The sequence below is a fragment of the Bombina bombina genome, chromosome 4 (assembly GCF_027579735.1).
Source record: "Bombina bombina isolate aBomBom1 chromosome 4, aBomBom1.pri, whole genome shotgun sequence".
In the NCBI taxonomy this organism is placed as follows: domain Eukaryota; kingdom Metazoa; phylum Chordata; class Amphibia; order Anura; family Bombinatoridae; genus Bombina; species Bombina bombina.
The window spans coordinates 365230686-365248205 of NC_069502.1; the positions used below are offsets into that span (position 1 = coordinate 365230686).

Here is a 17520-nt window from a genome sequence, read left to right on the forward strand (position 1 = left end):
TAATATAGTCACTGGTGTTTAATATTACTATGGCCCCCCTTTATCCGCCTGGGTGACCACTATATTAGGGTTTTCCTGTAATTGTTTAAGAGACAATCTTTCTGAGTGGGAAGTGTTTTGTTTGGTGGTGGGATGTGAATCTCTAAGAGTGTCATTTAGCAGTAAGATATCCCTCTGTACTGCTTCTTGGTACATCTCAATGCAGGGGCTTCTAGCTTGAACCGGGTAAAAGTAAGAACGGTCCTTTGGTAAAAGCCCAAGCTTAGTGGGAGTGCACCGCGTATCTGTGTGTTGTAATGTGATAAGTGAATTGAAGTCACAGGGATCTAAAACCTATGTGTTCAGTATAAGTGAGGGGGTAGAAGGGGAAAACGGAAGCGGAGTGACATGATTTTCATCCGAAAAGTGTTTCTTAAGAGTGAACATACGTACTAATCTGTTAACATCAATCATGGTAGTGAAGACATCAAAGTTAGTACTAGGTGCAAAGGTGAGACCTTTATTAAGTATTGAGATTTGTGCAAAAGTGAGGGGAGTATCAGAAAGATTGATGACATTATTTATTTCTTCATGGTTTTTGAGGCAGCCCTGCTGGGGTATCTATGTGTTTGATTAGCACCTTTTAACACTTTTTTTTAACAAACCTGTTCAGCCCTCTCATTGGCCTACAGCAACAAATGTTTTTTTCAGATGTGGTCACATCAGCAAAAGCTGCACTTATACTAGTAAAACTGAACATTTCACTTCCTCTCAAACAGGTATAAGTTATCGCATTAACAATAGGATTGATTGCACTAGCGTCTTTGTGATATACCTCATCACATGCCAGCAGTGTTCCCTTCAATATGTAGGTCTCACTTCTCGCCCTCTTAAAGATCGTATTAGAGAGCATCTGCTGTCAATTGATGAGGACATCCCAAGGACCCCTGTTGCAAAACATTTTCGTTTCCATGGCATTAACACCAAAAATCTTTCACTTCGTGGGTATAGATCATATAAGGAGAGAGATTTTACCTTACAAACCAAACACCCCAGGGGCATCAACATGAGACATGACTTAGACTTATGTATTGATTAGTCCCCTCTACCAGCCCCCCTTATCTTGCTTACATTTAAGCTTATATTTGTTCATACATCTCTTCATTACTATTATTATTACTTGTTATTGTAATATTATGGTCCAGTTCCCTCCTCCGGTTCATTATATTACGGTATATTTAATTTTATTATATTACATTTTATTATATCATATCATATATGATATATGAGTGTTTATCCCTTTCTCCATTTTAGTGTTCTCTTTTCCCCTTTTTCTATGTCTATATTCTTATACAAATGTTTTTGAATCATGACCTCTTTTATTCTCTTGTTCATTTTTTTAAGAGTTCATTTAGTTACGTTTTGCTTATCATACTTATGCATTTGTATATATGTAAGTTTGTCATTATGCACTTTTATCCAATATTACTTTGCTTTCTAGACACATCAGGTCACCATATTTAACTGTTTTTTTCACGCCCACTTCTTTGTCTATTCACCCCTATTGGAAGAAGCATAGCATATTAGTGAACCTTTAGAGAACACCTGTAGATCTCTGATGAAGCGCATTGAGCATGCGCGAAACGCGTCAGTTCTGTAATCACTAAGCCTTGTACACTATTTTGTGCTGCACTTTGAATGCTTGAATAAAACCACTTGGTTACCGGTTTCAGCTAGTCCTCATTTCCTTTCCTTTTATGTGTGTGTGTATATATATATATATATATATATATATATATATATATATATATATATATAACATACATATACCTAATATATATTTATGTGTATGTATGGCATTCTACCAACTAAGTAAACTGCAGGTCGTCCGTTTTCCAGTGGTGCTTTTTAGTGCCATTCAGGGCCTGCACAACCAGTTTACTCCTTCACTTGCATTTGAACAAATCACCCATCCGTTCTCCACTTAAACCAATTCTTCAATCCACTATGACAGTTTACACAACTCTCCATTCCTGTCTCCTCTTTCCTAGTAACCGAGCTTCCCACCTCCTTTTGCTGCCCCCCCCATCATCTCTTGTGTACTGAGCTGAGAGCTCCCGTACCTTTCCTGTGCCTGAGCACGCTCTCTAACTCCGCCCCCTCCACGTCACCCCTAGACAGACCGGGGCAGACATGGCGGAGCGCAGGAGACAGAAGAAGAGGATCCAGGTAAATATTTGCGATGTCAATAATTATTACAGTAACAGTGCTATCGCTCGGTTCCTTCCTATATCCCTCACGTGTACACCGCGGAAGCTGTGTTGTGAGACAGTTCTTTAACCCTCTCTCTGTGGGTACCTGCAGTCTGTGGGCCCCTCACAATGGCGGAGTTGGGGAGACATCCGCGGCCTGGCAGGCATTTGTATGAGTGCGTGAACACAATAAATGATGGGGCTGCAAATAATGATACCCGGGGACGCTCGCTGTTCCCTTGTCACAACTTGTGTGTCATGGACTCCAGCATATGCGTGCGACTAGATGTCTGTATAGATGTGTTGTGCTAAGTGGTCATCCAGATAGTGGTCCTGTGAACCAGAAATCAATATAGGAAGAGCTCCTTTATTTAGACTCGGACTAATGGTTCTCAGTCAGCTTATTTTGGGATTCAGTGACAGTTTTACATTATGATATATTTACGTTTTAATTTTCTTTGCAGTCTTTGAAGCAAGCCTATAATCCTATGGTGTGTGATTGTAATGTGGTATGATTTTCAAAAGTAATGTTTTTACAATTATCTAGATGGTAATAGGGAATCACTTCATTATCACTGTACTAGCTGGATAAAAGGCAATGCAGTATTTTGAGTAGTTTTATGAACCGTTTGCCTGCTAGGAACTTTAGCTACAGAATTATTTTAACTGATTTGTAGCTCTATTGTGGTTAGTAGGTATATATGTTCAAAATGTTTGCTGTTATCTCCACATATTTTTGGAGGAAGTCATACTCTTGTACCCACCTTTTTAATTGTTTCTGAAGGAAAACACACTTTCTTAAAGGGACATTATTGAACTTAACTTCAACAGACTGACTACTACTCACCATGCTAGTTTTCCTGTGCCAGCAGCTCTCTTATTTTAACCCTTTACAGGTTCCATTGTGAAGCTTACATCATATTGGGCACCTCCATCTTTGAGCTTACATATTCTTGCACCCTGTGACAGAAGTGGTGAATATTTACAGTACAATGATGTTTGTTTCGTTGCACAAAATAGAGTAGGAAGTTTTGATTTTTTTAAGTTTTTATACACAGTTAAACCTTACATAACATATATATGTATATATAAAAAGCCATCTGTCCAAAATGTTGCCATGTTTGCAATAAAAAAAGAGTTGTGTTGCTGCAGTGTGTGTGTGTGTGTATTTATTTATTTATTTATATATATATATATATATATATATATATATATACACACACCACATTAATAATTTAGAACAATGCAGCCACTTGAAGAAATATAAAGTGCCTACTCCGTATCATGCATTCTAAACTTAAATAAGCAATACAACTGACAAGAAGACACTCACAGATCTATGAATGCCTCTTCTATCACAAAATGCAAGAATACCTAAGCTTCAAGATGGCAGTGCCCAGTTATGAAGACATGAAGTTTGACATATCAGCACTAGTAAGTGGTTAAAATAAGAGAACTGCTTTGAAGAGAGATGCTGGCACAGAAGGAAAAACAGCAGCATGATAAGTAGTAACCATGCTGTTGTAGTCATGCCCAGGGTAGATTTCCCATAAAAGTATATTGCTATTCCAAAAGTAGCTGATGTCATGGGCATACTGAGCATGGAGTTCTTTTAACATAACATTTGAGGCATCCTCAAGGAAGTATTGATAGTCACATAGATCAGGTTATCATACAATATCCTCTTCTCCTATTTGAATGCTGATTGATAGAAACCTACATGTTTTTAATGCATTAGTATGCATTTACAATAGGGAAGCAGATGAAAAACTAACATGTTTATGATAAACAAATGCATCTTGTTTGCACAGCTTTCGGAACTCTAGTTTCCAAATTACCACATTGTCTTACATTCTATATCTAGCTCCTAAAATCATGGTCACATTGAACTGCTACCTTTATGTCTGGCCTCTAAGAGTTATTTGAGGTTATCAGCACAGCTTTATTTAAAAGAACATTGTGAGATAGAGAATTCAATTGTCAACAACTTTCCAATTTACTTGTATTATCTATGTGCTTTCTTCTCTTGGTATCCTTTGTTGAAAAGCATACTTGGGTAGGTTCAGGCATAGCAATGCACTATTGGGAGCTAGCTGCTGTTGGGGTGGCTGCACATATATGCCTCTTGTCATTGGCTAACCATATGTTCCAACACCCAGTAGTGCTTTGTTGCTCCTTCAAGAAAAGGTACCTTGAGAATGAAGCAAATTTGATAATAGAAGTTAACTGGAAAGTTTAAATCGTATGACCCATGTAAAAAAAAAAAAAGGGGGTTTCATATCCCTTTAAAGGGACACTGAACCCAAATTTTTTATTTCGTGATTTAGATAGAGCATGCAATTCTAAGCAACTTTCTAATTTACTCCTATTATCAATTTTCTTTGTTCTCTTGCTATCTTTATTTGAATAAGAAGGCATCTAAGCTATTTTTTGGTTCAGAACCCTGGACAGAGCTTGTTTATTGGTGGGTGAATGTATCCACCAATCATCGAGAACAACCCAAGTTGTTCACCAAAAATGGGCCCGGCATCTAAACTTAAATTCTTGCATATCAAATAAAGAGAATTAAGAAAATTTGATAATAGGAGTAAATTAGAAAGTTCCTTAAAATTGCATGCTCTATCTGAATCACAAAATAAAAAAATTTGTGTTAAGTGTCCCTTTTAAGCTATTTATCACCTTTTATTTTCATACTATAGTACAGTTACTCCTTCTCAGTGTTCTTGTTTTTCCCTTCTAGTATTATGTAACAAACTAAAATATACACTGTAGTTAAAAGAACATGAAAGTAAAAATTGAGCTATTATAGTTCAGATGTATAACATTAATAACAGTAAATATCAGTTGATTAAAGGGACAGTAAGGCCGACATGTATGAAATGGCATACGGAGAAACTTCTCAACTTGAGAAGTTGTCCGCTTGCCTTAGTGGCATATGGGCAGCGTATTTTGTTTGCTGCCTGTATGTATCGATACACGCTCAACTGAGCATATAAAGCCTGGCCCATCAGTTGCGCAACCAGTTGCAACAGAGAAGGGCATGTCAGTCGCCCAGAGCTCGGGGTGATCTCTCTCCGCAACCTCAGAGGTGGCAAAGCATATTGCGTCTTACATTGTGGGAGGCAGGCTCGCATGTGCCTACCTGCCCCTCAAGGACACCAGATCAGCGTACGCTGCTTCGTACATGGAGCCCTAAATGGAGGTATTCATTTTACACTATGTGCAGAATTATATAACATTTACCTAATTGTACCTGTGAAGAAATAAGAAAATTTTAAGTTCTAACCCCTTCCCCCAAAAAACTTTAGTAACCTTATGTTCATCCCCATCCCCTTCTGCTCCGCTGTTTCCCCCCCCCCAAAAAAAAGCGTCACTGATTTTCTAATCACAGCACGCCTGATTGTTCTGTTCAACTATATGTAATAGCCGATAAATTTACCCAGAGCAGAAGTGCGCTACATTTAATTTATCGGCACAATTAAACATGCTATGATTAGACAGCGAGCCTCTGATGCAGTTTTGACTTAAACAGCAAATTAGAAGAGGACAGAGATAAAGGTAAGGTTAGTACATTTTTAAGGGATTCAAACTTTAATGTGACTCTAAAGTCAAAATTAAGCTTTCATGATTCAGATAGAGTATGTCATTTTTAATAACTTGCCAATTACCTACCATTATATATTTGTTTGCTTTATATATGAACACTTTCCGAGGTACGAGCTCCTACTCAGCATGTGCAATAGTTCACAGTGCATATATGGGTCTATAATTGTCTGATAGCTATGACATGATACAGAAGGGGGCAGTAAATTAAATTTTTTAATTTCTCTGGAAAAAAATAGTGTGTCTTTTTTTTTATTTTTGCATTTGTGGATAATGCAATTCTACTGTATTTAATGGTCCTTTAATTTAATCTTTATTTTTTTCACAGATACCACTGGGTTAATTTAACATAATTCTGCCCATGGGGCAGAATCATGTAACGTTAAAGTGAAGGTAAACTTTCACAAATGAGTGCCCGGTTTTTAAAAAATACTATTAAAAACAGAGGCACTTTCATTAATGAAAGTTTACATTTTACCGGTTTTGTTAAAATACTTTTAGGCATTTTGTTAAAATACCTTTTCTCAAGCCGGAGCAGCGATTTCCCCCTCCTGCCTCTCGTCTCTTCATACATCAGAAGAATACGGTGTGGCCTCAGGCAATGTGGGGGTGAAGCCGTGATAGGAGGAAGCCGGATTTGTCATTGCTGACTTATGAAGAGGCGGGCGTGTGGGCAGGGGGAATTGCTGCTCCGGCTTGCAAGAAGAAAATGTAAGTATTTTAACAAAACCGGTAAAATGTAAAGTTTAATGAATGAAAATGCCCCTGTTTTTAATAGTTTTTAAAAAAAAATGGTCACTCATTAGTAAAACTTAACATTCAAATTTAATAACTATGTTTACTGTTCTTCTAAAGCTTCATCCAAAAGACAAGAACAATCATGGGTATTCTGAAACAAACAATTTTTAAGCCATTTACAAGCAAATCAAAATGGATATGAAACCCAGTTTTTCAGATTCAGACAGTGCATCAAGAGAACAAAGCAAATTATGTAAAATAAGTACATTGGAAAGTTGTTTAACCTCCTTCACCCAAATAGTTCCTGAAGCTCCAGGCATCTGCTGCATATAAAGCCAGCTCTATATGAGAGCAGATGCCTGATCGTTACAGATGGTGACACTGTGTGTGTCACCGTCTGTAACGATCTTCTGCTGTTCCCGGCTGGAGGTGTGGGTGGGCGGCTCAGCGGGACTAACAGATGGCCTGCCAACTTGTACACAGATCCACTGTCACCAATCGGCAAGCGCTACCCAGGGTTCTGAACCAAAAATTGGCTGGCTCCTAAGCTTACATTCCTGCCCTTTTAAATTAAAGATACCAAGAGAATGAAGAAAAATTGATAATAGGAGTAAATTAAGAAGTTGCTTAAAACTGCATGCTCTATCTGAATCAGGACAGACACATTTTTAGTAGGGTTGCACCGATACCGATACCAAGTATTTGCATGAGTACTTGTACTTGTGCAAATGCACCTATACTTAAACCGATATTTCCACTTCCTACCCATATGCTATCTTGTGGTGTTTTTTCAAACTGCATGTTCCCATTTCCTTTTTATCTGAAGTGGAGACTAAACTAAAAATTGTTTACTACTGTTCTGCCAATACAAATTGCTGTTATTTGTATTATTGTAGGACAGATCACTGTACATCATTCAGACAAACCCCTGAAGTACTGGGCAGTTAAAGGGACAGTCTACAACAGAATTGTTATTGTTTAAAAAGATAGATAATCCCTTTATTACCCATTCCCCAGTTTTGCATAACCAACACAGCTATATTAATGTTTTACATCTGTGATTACCTTGTATCTAAGCCTCTGCAGACTGCCCCTTATCTCAGTGCTTTTGACAGACATGCAGTTTATCCTATCAGTGCAGACTCCTAAATAACTCCACGGGAGTGAGCACAATGTTATCTATATGACACACATGAACTAGTACTGTCTAACTGTGAAAAACTTTCAAAATGCTCTGAGCTAAGAGGCGGGTTTTAACGGTTTAGATATCATTTTGAACATAGCAAGGTTTAGCTTTTAAAAAATACCACCAAGGGAAGAACGCAAATGTAATGATAAAAGTCAATTGGAAAGTTGTTTAAAATGACATGCCCTATCTGAATCATGAAAGTTTAATTTTGACTAGACTGTCCCTTTAATAAACAAATTTCCAGCTCTGGCTAAAATGGCCCAAAAATATCTTTCTGCCCCATGCAGTAGTGTGGAAAGTGAAAGACGGTTCAACTTGGAGTCGAACCTCCTTACTGATAGCAAAAACAGACTTATAGCTGAACATGCAGAGATGCTTCTAACTTGCCACTAACTTTTGAAAAATTATTCTAATTGCTAGATTGCCTTTTTTACTGCTAGTTCTCATCTTGCACAAATATGTTCAAAACATACTGTACTCCGTGGAACATCTTTAGCCAGGGTTGGACTGGGAATGAAAAGCAGCCCTGGAAAAATATGAAGACGTGCCCTATTTCCTTTGAGTCGGTAGAATGCACGTCACATTTTTCTCATAGGGGTTTACTGGGACACTCCCCAATATTTTTTCAGAATTAAATTATATTACTTTGTATTAAATACAAATGTCAGACTGATGTTATATAACAGCCCTACAACCCAATTGCATCACCCCTTTAAATTTAATATTTCTCTTGTAAGGTGTATCCAGTCCACGGATCATCCATTACTTGTGGGATATTCTCATTCCCAACAGGAAGTTGCAAGAGGACACCCACAGCAGAGCTGTAATATAGCTCCTCCCCTAACTGTCATAGCCAGTCATTCTCTTGCAACTCACAACAAGCAAGGACGTTGTAGGAGAGAGTGGTTAAATATAGCTAGTTTATTTATTTATTTATTTATTTATATGTGCTATTTTATCTCAGGCAGTAAATAGAAGAAGAATCTGCCTGAGGTTTCTATGATCTTAGCAGGTTGTAACTAAGATCCATTGCTATTCTCACATATGTCTGAGGGGATTACACAGATGAGGTAACTTCAGCGAGAGAATGGCGTGCAGTTTATTCTGCTATCAGGTATGTGCAGTTATAATTTTTTCTAGAGATGGAAAACACTAGAAAATGCTGCTGATACCGGATTAATGTAAGTTAAGCCTGAAGACAGTGATTTAATAACGACTGGTATCATGCTTACTCCCAGGGGTAATACCCTTATGATATTTACAATATAAAACGTTTGCTGGCATGTTTAATCGTTTTTATATATGCTTTGGTGATAGAACTTTATTGGGGCCTAGTTTTTTCCACATGGCTGGCTTAAATTTTGACTAGAAACAATTTCCACTGTTGTAGTATAAAAGTTACAGTTGGTGCAGTTAAAATTACAAACTGTGATATCCAGCTTCCCTCAAAGGCCCTCTGAATGCTATAGGACATCTCTAAGGCCCAAAGGCTTTCCAAAGTCGTTTATTTGGGAAGGTAGGGCCACAGCTTGCTGTGGCAGTTGGTTGTGACTGTTAAAAAAAGTCTATTTCGTTTTTTTTTTATCCGTTTTTTGAACTAAGGGGTTAATCATCCATTTGCAAGTGGGTGCAATGCTCTGTTAGCCTATTATACACACTGTAAAAAATTTGTTTGATTTACTGCATTTTTTCACTGTTTTTCAAATTCTGACAAAATTTGTTTCTCTTAAAGGCACAGTACCGTTTTTTATATTTGCTTGTTAACTTGATTTAAAGTGTTTTCCAAGCTTGCTAGTCTCATTGCTATTCTGTATAAACATGTCTGACATAGAAGAAACTCCTTGTTTATTATGTTTAAAAGCCATGGTGGAACCCCACTTAAAATGTGTACCAAATGTACTGATTTCATTTTATACAATAAAGATCATTTTCTGTCTTTAAAAAATGTATCACCAGGGGGGGCGGAGCTAGCCGTCATAGAGAGAAGCTGTGTTCAGATAGAGCTCCAGCACAAAAATTGATTAAAACCCTCTCAAGCCTCATATTATTGCCGACAGATAACAGCAAACAGCAGCAAACTTAAGCAGGACACAGGCTCAAACGATATTGAACCTGATTTGTGTCCCAGAGCCGAGACAAAAACATTTGGTGCAAGCACTTCCAGAGCCTAATCAGGAAAGACCGCGGCTGCGGCCTACATCGGATCCGGAGGTAGGAGCTACACAATTCATAACAGCATAAGTGGGAAGAGCACACTCCGGACTTTAGCCTACATAAAATAAGCTTTTTTTTCTCTGCTCCCTGGCTTTATATTTAAAGTAGAAATTATTGGGATATACTGAGGAGATTGAGCCTGCAGGATTGGAGAGGCGGGAAAATCGCCATCTTTAAGTTCAAAAAAGACTATTATACTCCTGCAGAGACCCAGCAATTTTTATATTTGTGATATCTGTCTCTCTAGGACAGTAATAGCAATCAAGCTGTAAATTGCACAAGGCTAACACACAAGCTTACAAGAACAGCACAGCAGACACTTAGCGGGGAAAAACACGGCAACAGTTAGCAGCACCTAATAATCTTCCAGGCCGTATTATAATGTCTACTGGATGTCGGGATGCACTGCTGCCCAACATGAGGAGCCAAGTGCTTTATATGGATCTCAAGGATTTACTGGAGGAATATGGGAAGAAGATGTGCGAGAGGCTTGATGCCCTTATAGGCACAATACAAGCGGCTCGTACACGTGGCGACAATGCTGCAGAGAAGCGCATAGCAATACGGGAGCCGCAAAGCAACAAGGTGCCTGCAGCTCTCCAGGCGCGCTCCTCGCCATTGACAACAGCAGATGCAAGCCTTGAGATGGAGCCTCACTTTTCCTCTGCTGCTTCAAGCAGACTGTCTACATGGAAGAGAATACAGATTGACCACCCGCGCATAGAGCCCGGCAAATCAGGGCGCAGCAGTGTTCATGTCATCCCCAACACGCTCTTCATTGTCAACAGCTTTACAGGCTTACCACAGCCTCCTTGCTGGGAACACCGCCAGTCACTATGGCAGTATCAGGCTATGTGTCATTACTCCCCTTTGGATCTCTGTTCCGGTTTACGAGCCATGTTTAGTCTGATTCAGTCAATCAAAGCAGGTATTGGTTAGGGGGAGCGCTTGGGGAGAGGCGATTTTGGGTGTACTACACCCATCAAGACTGCCAAACATCTTGGGAACTCCCACTGCTTCACTCCGCACAGCACACAAATCTAATGTTTTACCTTTTTCTTGCTCCTGTGTGTATCTACACAAATGTAAATGTTTGTGATGTAACAGTATTTGTTTTTCTTTTTTTCCTTACTCTGTGTTCTGTTTTATCTAGAGACGCATGATAAGCCTATAGCTGTTTGCTGTAATATACTGCATTTATAACAAATTCTTTATATGGAAATATGTGGGTTTGCATGTATGGTCTGTCTCATTCGCTTGTGTGGTGAAGTATTAATGCATTTTTTACTGACTAAGGTGTGGATTAGTGCTGAGTAGTATCATTTTGAGTGTTAGAGCTTTTCCATGCTTGGATTTGGCAACTTATAACTGTATGATGATCCATGTATACACTGTTTGTAAGTTAATCTAATCAATGATATAGTGTCAATAGATAGATAACAAACCCAGCACCCTTGGAGTCTCTAATGTGTTACTTCTAGGAACTTCTGACTTCTCGCTCCGTTCCCCCATCCCCCCCCCTTTCTTTGTTGAAACATATGCCCTAAATTAGTACCTGTGTAAAGACTTTGCACCTGCCCTAAAATGGTTAAAGATACGGCTAAGCGACGGCCTTTAGGCCTGATTATCCACCTAGCAAAGATTTTAAGGACATTGGACTTATGGGACACTCAAATGGTTTCCTGAGTGGATTTTCAGAGCATATCAAATCAGTTACTGTACTTTGTGAATGTATGATGTTTATCACATGATAGTAATACAATCGTTTATATTACCTCAAATACCTAAATGTGTAGTGTTTAGTGCACCACGGCTGTGTGTAATGATCACTAGACAGTCCTGGATGACCTTCCTGTGAGGATTTTCAGATCATAACAAATTAGCTACTGTACTTTGTGAATGTATAATGTTTTTCACATGATAGTATTATAATCATTTTTGTTGTCTTAAATAGGTAATTGTGCAATGCTTAATGCACCACAATTGTGTGTAATAATTACTAGACAGTTCTGGATAACCTACATGAGCATAAAATTTAGCCCTAGAATTGTCTCTGTGTGGGGAATCGCAGCATTTAATGATAGACCTAACTATGGCTTTGCCTCTGGATAGCATTGTCTGAATCCCACTTTAGCGGTGGAAGAGGTCCTGGTCTTTTGTATATAACTCCCTGTCAAAGTGTATTTGAACTAAAGCATGTGTGAGTTCTTATTAGACATATTACAGCTGATCCTTAGCAAATCTTCTGTGGGGTCATTTAATTTTTTGTTATATGATCTGTATAACCAAGTCCCCCCATAAACTGAATATCTATAAGGGCTTAATGTGATTCTGTGTAGTGACCTTAGATACCTACCTAATGTTACCTAATTACCAGTTATGCCCGACTTGTATAATTGCTTCTGTGTATTCTATGTGTTAGATATCTATAGGCCCAAAAGTGGTCTATATCCTGCTAAACCCCTCAATTAGTGTGATGTGTATTCGAGGGTCCAAAAGTGGCCTGAGCAATTATGGAGGGACAAAAATAGAGGGGGGCGGAGAGGTTGCTCCCCAGTTTGCTTACTATACTGTGAGATATTCATGTTAGTCGTTATATGTGTATATGTTTCATTGAGTAACCTGTATGTTGTATATTTTATTACCCTCAATAAAAAAAAAAAAATAATAAAAAAAAAAAATTTATCACCAGAGGAATCTGACGAGGGGGAAGTTATGCCGACTAACTTTCCCCACGTGTCAGACCCTTTGACTCCCGCTTAAGGGACTCACGCTCAAATGGCGCCAAGTACATCTAGGGCGCCCATAGCGTTTACTTTACAAGACATGGCGGCAGTCATGGATAATACTCTGTCAGCGGTATTAGCCAGACTACCTGAACTTAGAGGTAAGCGAGATAGCTCTGGGGTGAGACAAAATGCAGAGCATACTGACGCTTTAAGAACCATGTCTGATACTGCCTCACAATATGCAGAAGCTGAGGAAAGAGAGCTTCAGTCAGTGGGTGATGTTAATGACTCAGGAAAGATACCTGATTCTAATATTTCTACATTTAAATTTAAGCTTGAACACCTCCGCCTGTTGCTTAGGGTGGTTTTAGCTGCTCTGAATGACTGTGATACCATTGCAGTGCCAGAGAAATTGTGTAGACTGGATAAATACTTTGCAGTGCCGGTGTGTACTGATGTTTTTCCAAATACCTAAAAGGTTTACAGAAATTATTAATAAGGAATGGGATAGACCAGGTGTGCCGTTCTCTTCCCCTCCTATTTTTAGAAAAATGTTTCCAATAGACGCCACCACATGGGACTTATGGCAGACAGTCCCTAAGGTGGAGGGAGCAGTTTCTACTCTAGTAAAGCGTACTACTATCCCTGTCGAGGACAGTTGTGCTTTTTTTTTTTTTAGATCCAATGGATAAAAAATTAGAGGTTACCTTAAGAAAATATTTATTCAACAAGGTTTTATCCTACAGCCCCTTGCATGCATTGCCCCTGTCACTGCTGCTGTGGCGTACTGGTTTGAGTCTCTGGAAGAGGCTTTACAGGTAGCGACTCCATTGGATGACATACTTGGCAAACTTAGAGCACTTAAGCTAGCCAATTCTTTTATTCTGATGCCATTGTTCATTTGACTAAACTAACGGCTAAGAATTCTGGTTTTGCTATACAGGCGCGCAGAGCGCTATGGCTTAGATCATGGTCAGCTGACGTGACTTCAAAATCTAAGCTACTTAACATTCCCTTCAAGGGGCAGACCCTATTTGGGCCTGGTTGAAGGAGATTATTGCTGATATCACTGGAGGAAAAGGTCATGCCCTTCCTCAGGACAGGTCCAAATCTAGGGCCAAACAGTCTAATTTTCATGCCTTTCAAAACTTCAAGGCAGGTGCGGCATCAACTTCCTCTAATAATAAAGAGGGAACTTTTGCTCAATCCAAGACGGTCTGGAGACCAAACCTGACATGGAAAAAAGGTAAGCAGGTAAAAAAAGCCTGCTGCTGCCTCTAAGACAGCATGAAGGAACGGCCCCCTATCTGGGAACGGATCTAGTAGGGGGCAGACTTTCACTCTTTGCCCAGGCGTGGGCAAGAGATGTTCAGGATCCCTGGGCGTTGGAAATTATATCCCAGGGATATCTTCTGGACTTCAAAGCTTCCCCCCCAAAAGGGAGATTTCACCTTTCACAATTATCTGCACACCAGATAAAGAGAGGCATTCTTACACTGTGTACGAGTCCTCCTAGTTATGGGAGTGTTCCATCCAGTTCCAAAGGAGGAACAGGGACAGGGTTTTTACTCAAATCTGTTTGTGGTTCCCATAAAAGAGGGAACCTTCAGACCAATTTTGGATCTAAAGATCTTAAACAAATTCCTCAAAGTTCCGTCGTTCAAGATGGAAACTATTCGTACCATCCTACCACTGATCCAGGAGGGTCAATATATGACTACAGTGGATCTAAAGGATGCTTATCTTCACATTCCGATACACAAAGATCATCATCGGTTTCTCAGGTTTGCCTTTTAAGACAGGCATTACCAGTTGTAGCTCTTCCCTTGGGATTAGCTACAGCCCCAAGAATCTTTACAAAGGTTCTAGGGTCACTTATGGCGGTCCTAAGGCCGCGGGGCATAGCAGTAGCCCCTTATTTAGACGACATCCTGATACAGGCGTCAAACTTCCAAATTGCCAGGTCTCATACGGACGTAGTACTGGCATTTCTGTGGTCGCATGGGTGGAAAGTGAACGAGGAAAAGAGTTCTCTATCCCCACTCACAAGAGTTTCCTTTCTAGGGACTCTGATAGATTCTGTAGAAATGAAAATTCACCTGACGGAGTCCAGGTTAACAAAGCTTCTAAATTCCTGCCGGGTTCTTCATTCCATTCCGCGCCCTTCGGTGGTTCAGTGTATGGAAGTAATCGGCTTAATGGTAGCGGCAATGGACATAGTGCCGTTTGCACGCTTACATCTCAGACCGCTGCAACTATGCATGCTCAGTCAGTGGAACGGGGATTACACAGATTTGTCCCCTCAACTGAATCTGGACCAAGAGACCAGGGATTCTCTTCTCTGGTGGCTATCTCGGGTCCATCTGTCCAAAGGTATGACCTTTCGCAGGCCAGATTGGACAATTGTTACGACAGATGCCAGCCTTCTAGGTTGGGGTGCAGTCTGGAACTCCCTGAAGGCTCAGGGATCATGGACTCAGGAGGAGTCTCTCCTTCCATTAAATATTCTGGAACTAAGAGCGATATTCAAGGCTCTTCAGGCTTGGCCTCAGTTAGCAACTCTGAGGTACATCAGATTTCAGTCGGACAACATCACGACTGTAGCTTACATCAACCATCAAGGGGGAACGAGAAGTTCCCTAGAGATGTTAGAAGTTTCAAAAATATAAAAAAAAAAAAAAAAAATAGAGCACTGGGAGGCGGATTTTCTAAGTCGTCAGACTTTTCATCCGGGAGAGTGGGAACTCCATCCGGAGGCATTTGCACAACTGATTCATCGTTGGGGCAAACCAGAACTGGATCTCATGGCGTCACGCCAGAACGCCAAGCTTCCGTGTTACGGATCCAGGGATCCCAAGGCGACACTGATAGATGCTCTAGCAGCGCCCTGGTCTTTCAACCTGGCTTATGTGTTTCCTCCGTTTCCTCTGCTCCCTCGACTGATTGCCAAGGAGAGAGCATCGGTGATTCTGATAGCACCTGCGTGGCCACGCAGGACCTGGTATGCAGATCTAGTGGACATGTCATCCTTTCCACCATGGTCTCTGCCTCTGAAACAGGACCTTCTACTTCAGGGTCCTTTCAACCATCCAACTTTAATTTCTCTGAGGCTGACTGCCTGGAGATTGAACGCTTGATTTTATCAAAGCGTGGCTTCTCCGAGTCAGTTATTGATACCTTAAGACAGGCACGAAAGCCTGTCACCAGGAAAATTTACCATAAGGTAATGGCGTAGATATCTTTATTGGTGTGAATCCAAGGGTTACTCATGGAGTAAGGTCAGGATTGCTAGGATATTATCTTTTCTCCAAGAAGGTTTGGAAAAAGGATTGTCAGCTAGTTAAGCGTCTGGCAGATGTTCCAGACGTTCAGGCATTTTGTCAGGCTTTAGTTAGAATCAAGCCTGTGTTTAAACCTGTTGCTCCACCATGGAGCTTAAACTTGGTTCTTCAAGGAGTTCCGTTTGAACCTCTTCATTCCATAGATATCAAGCTTTTATCTTGGAAAGTTCTTTTTTTGGTAGCTATTTCCTTGGCTCGTAGAGTCTCTGAGCTATCTGCCTTACAATGTGATTCTCCTTATCTGATTTTTCATACGGATAAGGTAGTCCTGCGTATTCAAGGTGGTATCTAACAAAAATATTAATCAAGAGTTTGTTGTTTCATCCTTGTGTTACACAATTTGGACGTGGTCCGTGCTTTAAAGTTTTACTTACAAGCTACTAAAGATTTTCGTCAAACATCTGCTTTGTGTGTTGTCTACTCTGGACAGAGGAGAGGTCAAAAGGCTTCGGCAACCTCTTTTTCTTTTTGACTAAGAAGCTTAATCTGCTTAGCCTATGAGACTGCTGGACAGCAACCTCCTGAAAGGATTACAGCTCATTCCACTAGAGCTGTGGCTTCCTCTTGGGCCTTTAAAAATGAGGCTTCTTTTGATCAGATTTGCAAGGCGACGACTTGGTCTTCGCTTCATATTTTTTCAAAATTTTACAAATTTGATACTTTTTGCTTCTTCGGAGGCTATATTTGGGAGAGAGGTTTTACGGGCAGTGGTTCCTGCCTTGTCCCTCCCTTCATCCGTGTACTTTAGCTTTGCTATTGGTATCCCACAAGTAATGGATGATCCGTGGACTGGATACACCTTACAAGAGAAAACACAATTTATGCTTACCTGATAAATTTATTTCTCTTGTGGTGTATCCAGTCCACGGCCCGCCCTGTCATTTTAAGGCAGGTAATTTTTAAATTTAAACTACAATCACCACTGCACCCTATGGTTCCTCCTTTCTCGGCTTGTTTTCGGTCGAATGACTGGCTATGGCTGTTAGGGGAGGAGCTATATTACAGCTCTGCTGTGGGTGTCCTCTTGCAAATTCCTGTTGGGAATGAGAATATCCCACAAGTAATGGATGATATGTGGACTGGATACACCACAAGAGAAATAAATTTATCAGGTAAGCATAAATTGTGTTTTTATTGTAATATTTTTTATTTATAAACATGTTCTGTGAACTTTGACAAATTAAACTGTTTTTTATTACTTCATAATGTCTTTTGAATTCAGTCCTTTATAATTATAAAGAAGGAATCTTAAATAATTAGTCTGTATTGTGCTTGGTAAACTGTCACATGACATAAAAAAAAAAAGTATCGGTAATTGGTATCGGCGAGTATTTGAAAACAAGTATCGGTACTTGTACTTGGTCATAAAAAAATGGTATCGGTGCAACCCTAATTTTTAGGTTACATATCCCTTTAATAAGAATATGTGAGACTTTGATACAACAGCAACTTAGCTTAGAAATTGACAATCTCAG

The 17520-nt window shown here is 39.8% G+C and overlaps 1 protein-coding gene across 1 annotated transcript in view; it reads left to right on the forward strand.

The window, feature by feature from the left end:
- The first annotated feature begins 2097 nt into the window (after positions 1-2097).
- SEC62 (SEC62 homolog, preprotein translocation factor) overlaps positions 2098-17520 on the forward strand; it is a 172745-nt gene continuing 157322 nt past the window's right edge. The window contains exon 1 of the mRNA XM_053710122.1: positions 2098-2208. Within this exon, the coding sequence (XP_053566097.1) occupies positions 2173-2208 (36 nt within the window). The 5' untranslated portion in view covers positions 2098-2172. The remainder of the gene's footprint in view (positions 2209-17520) is intronic.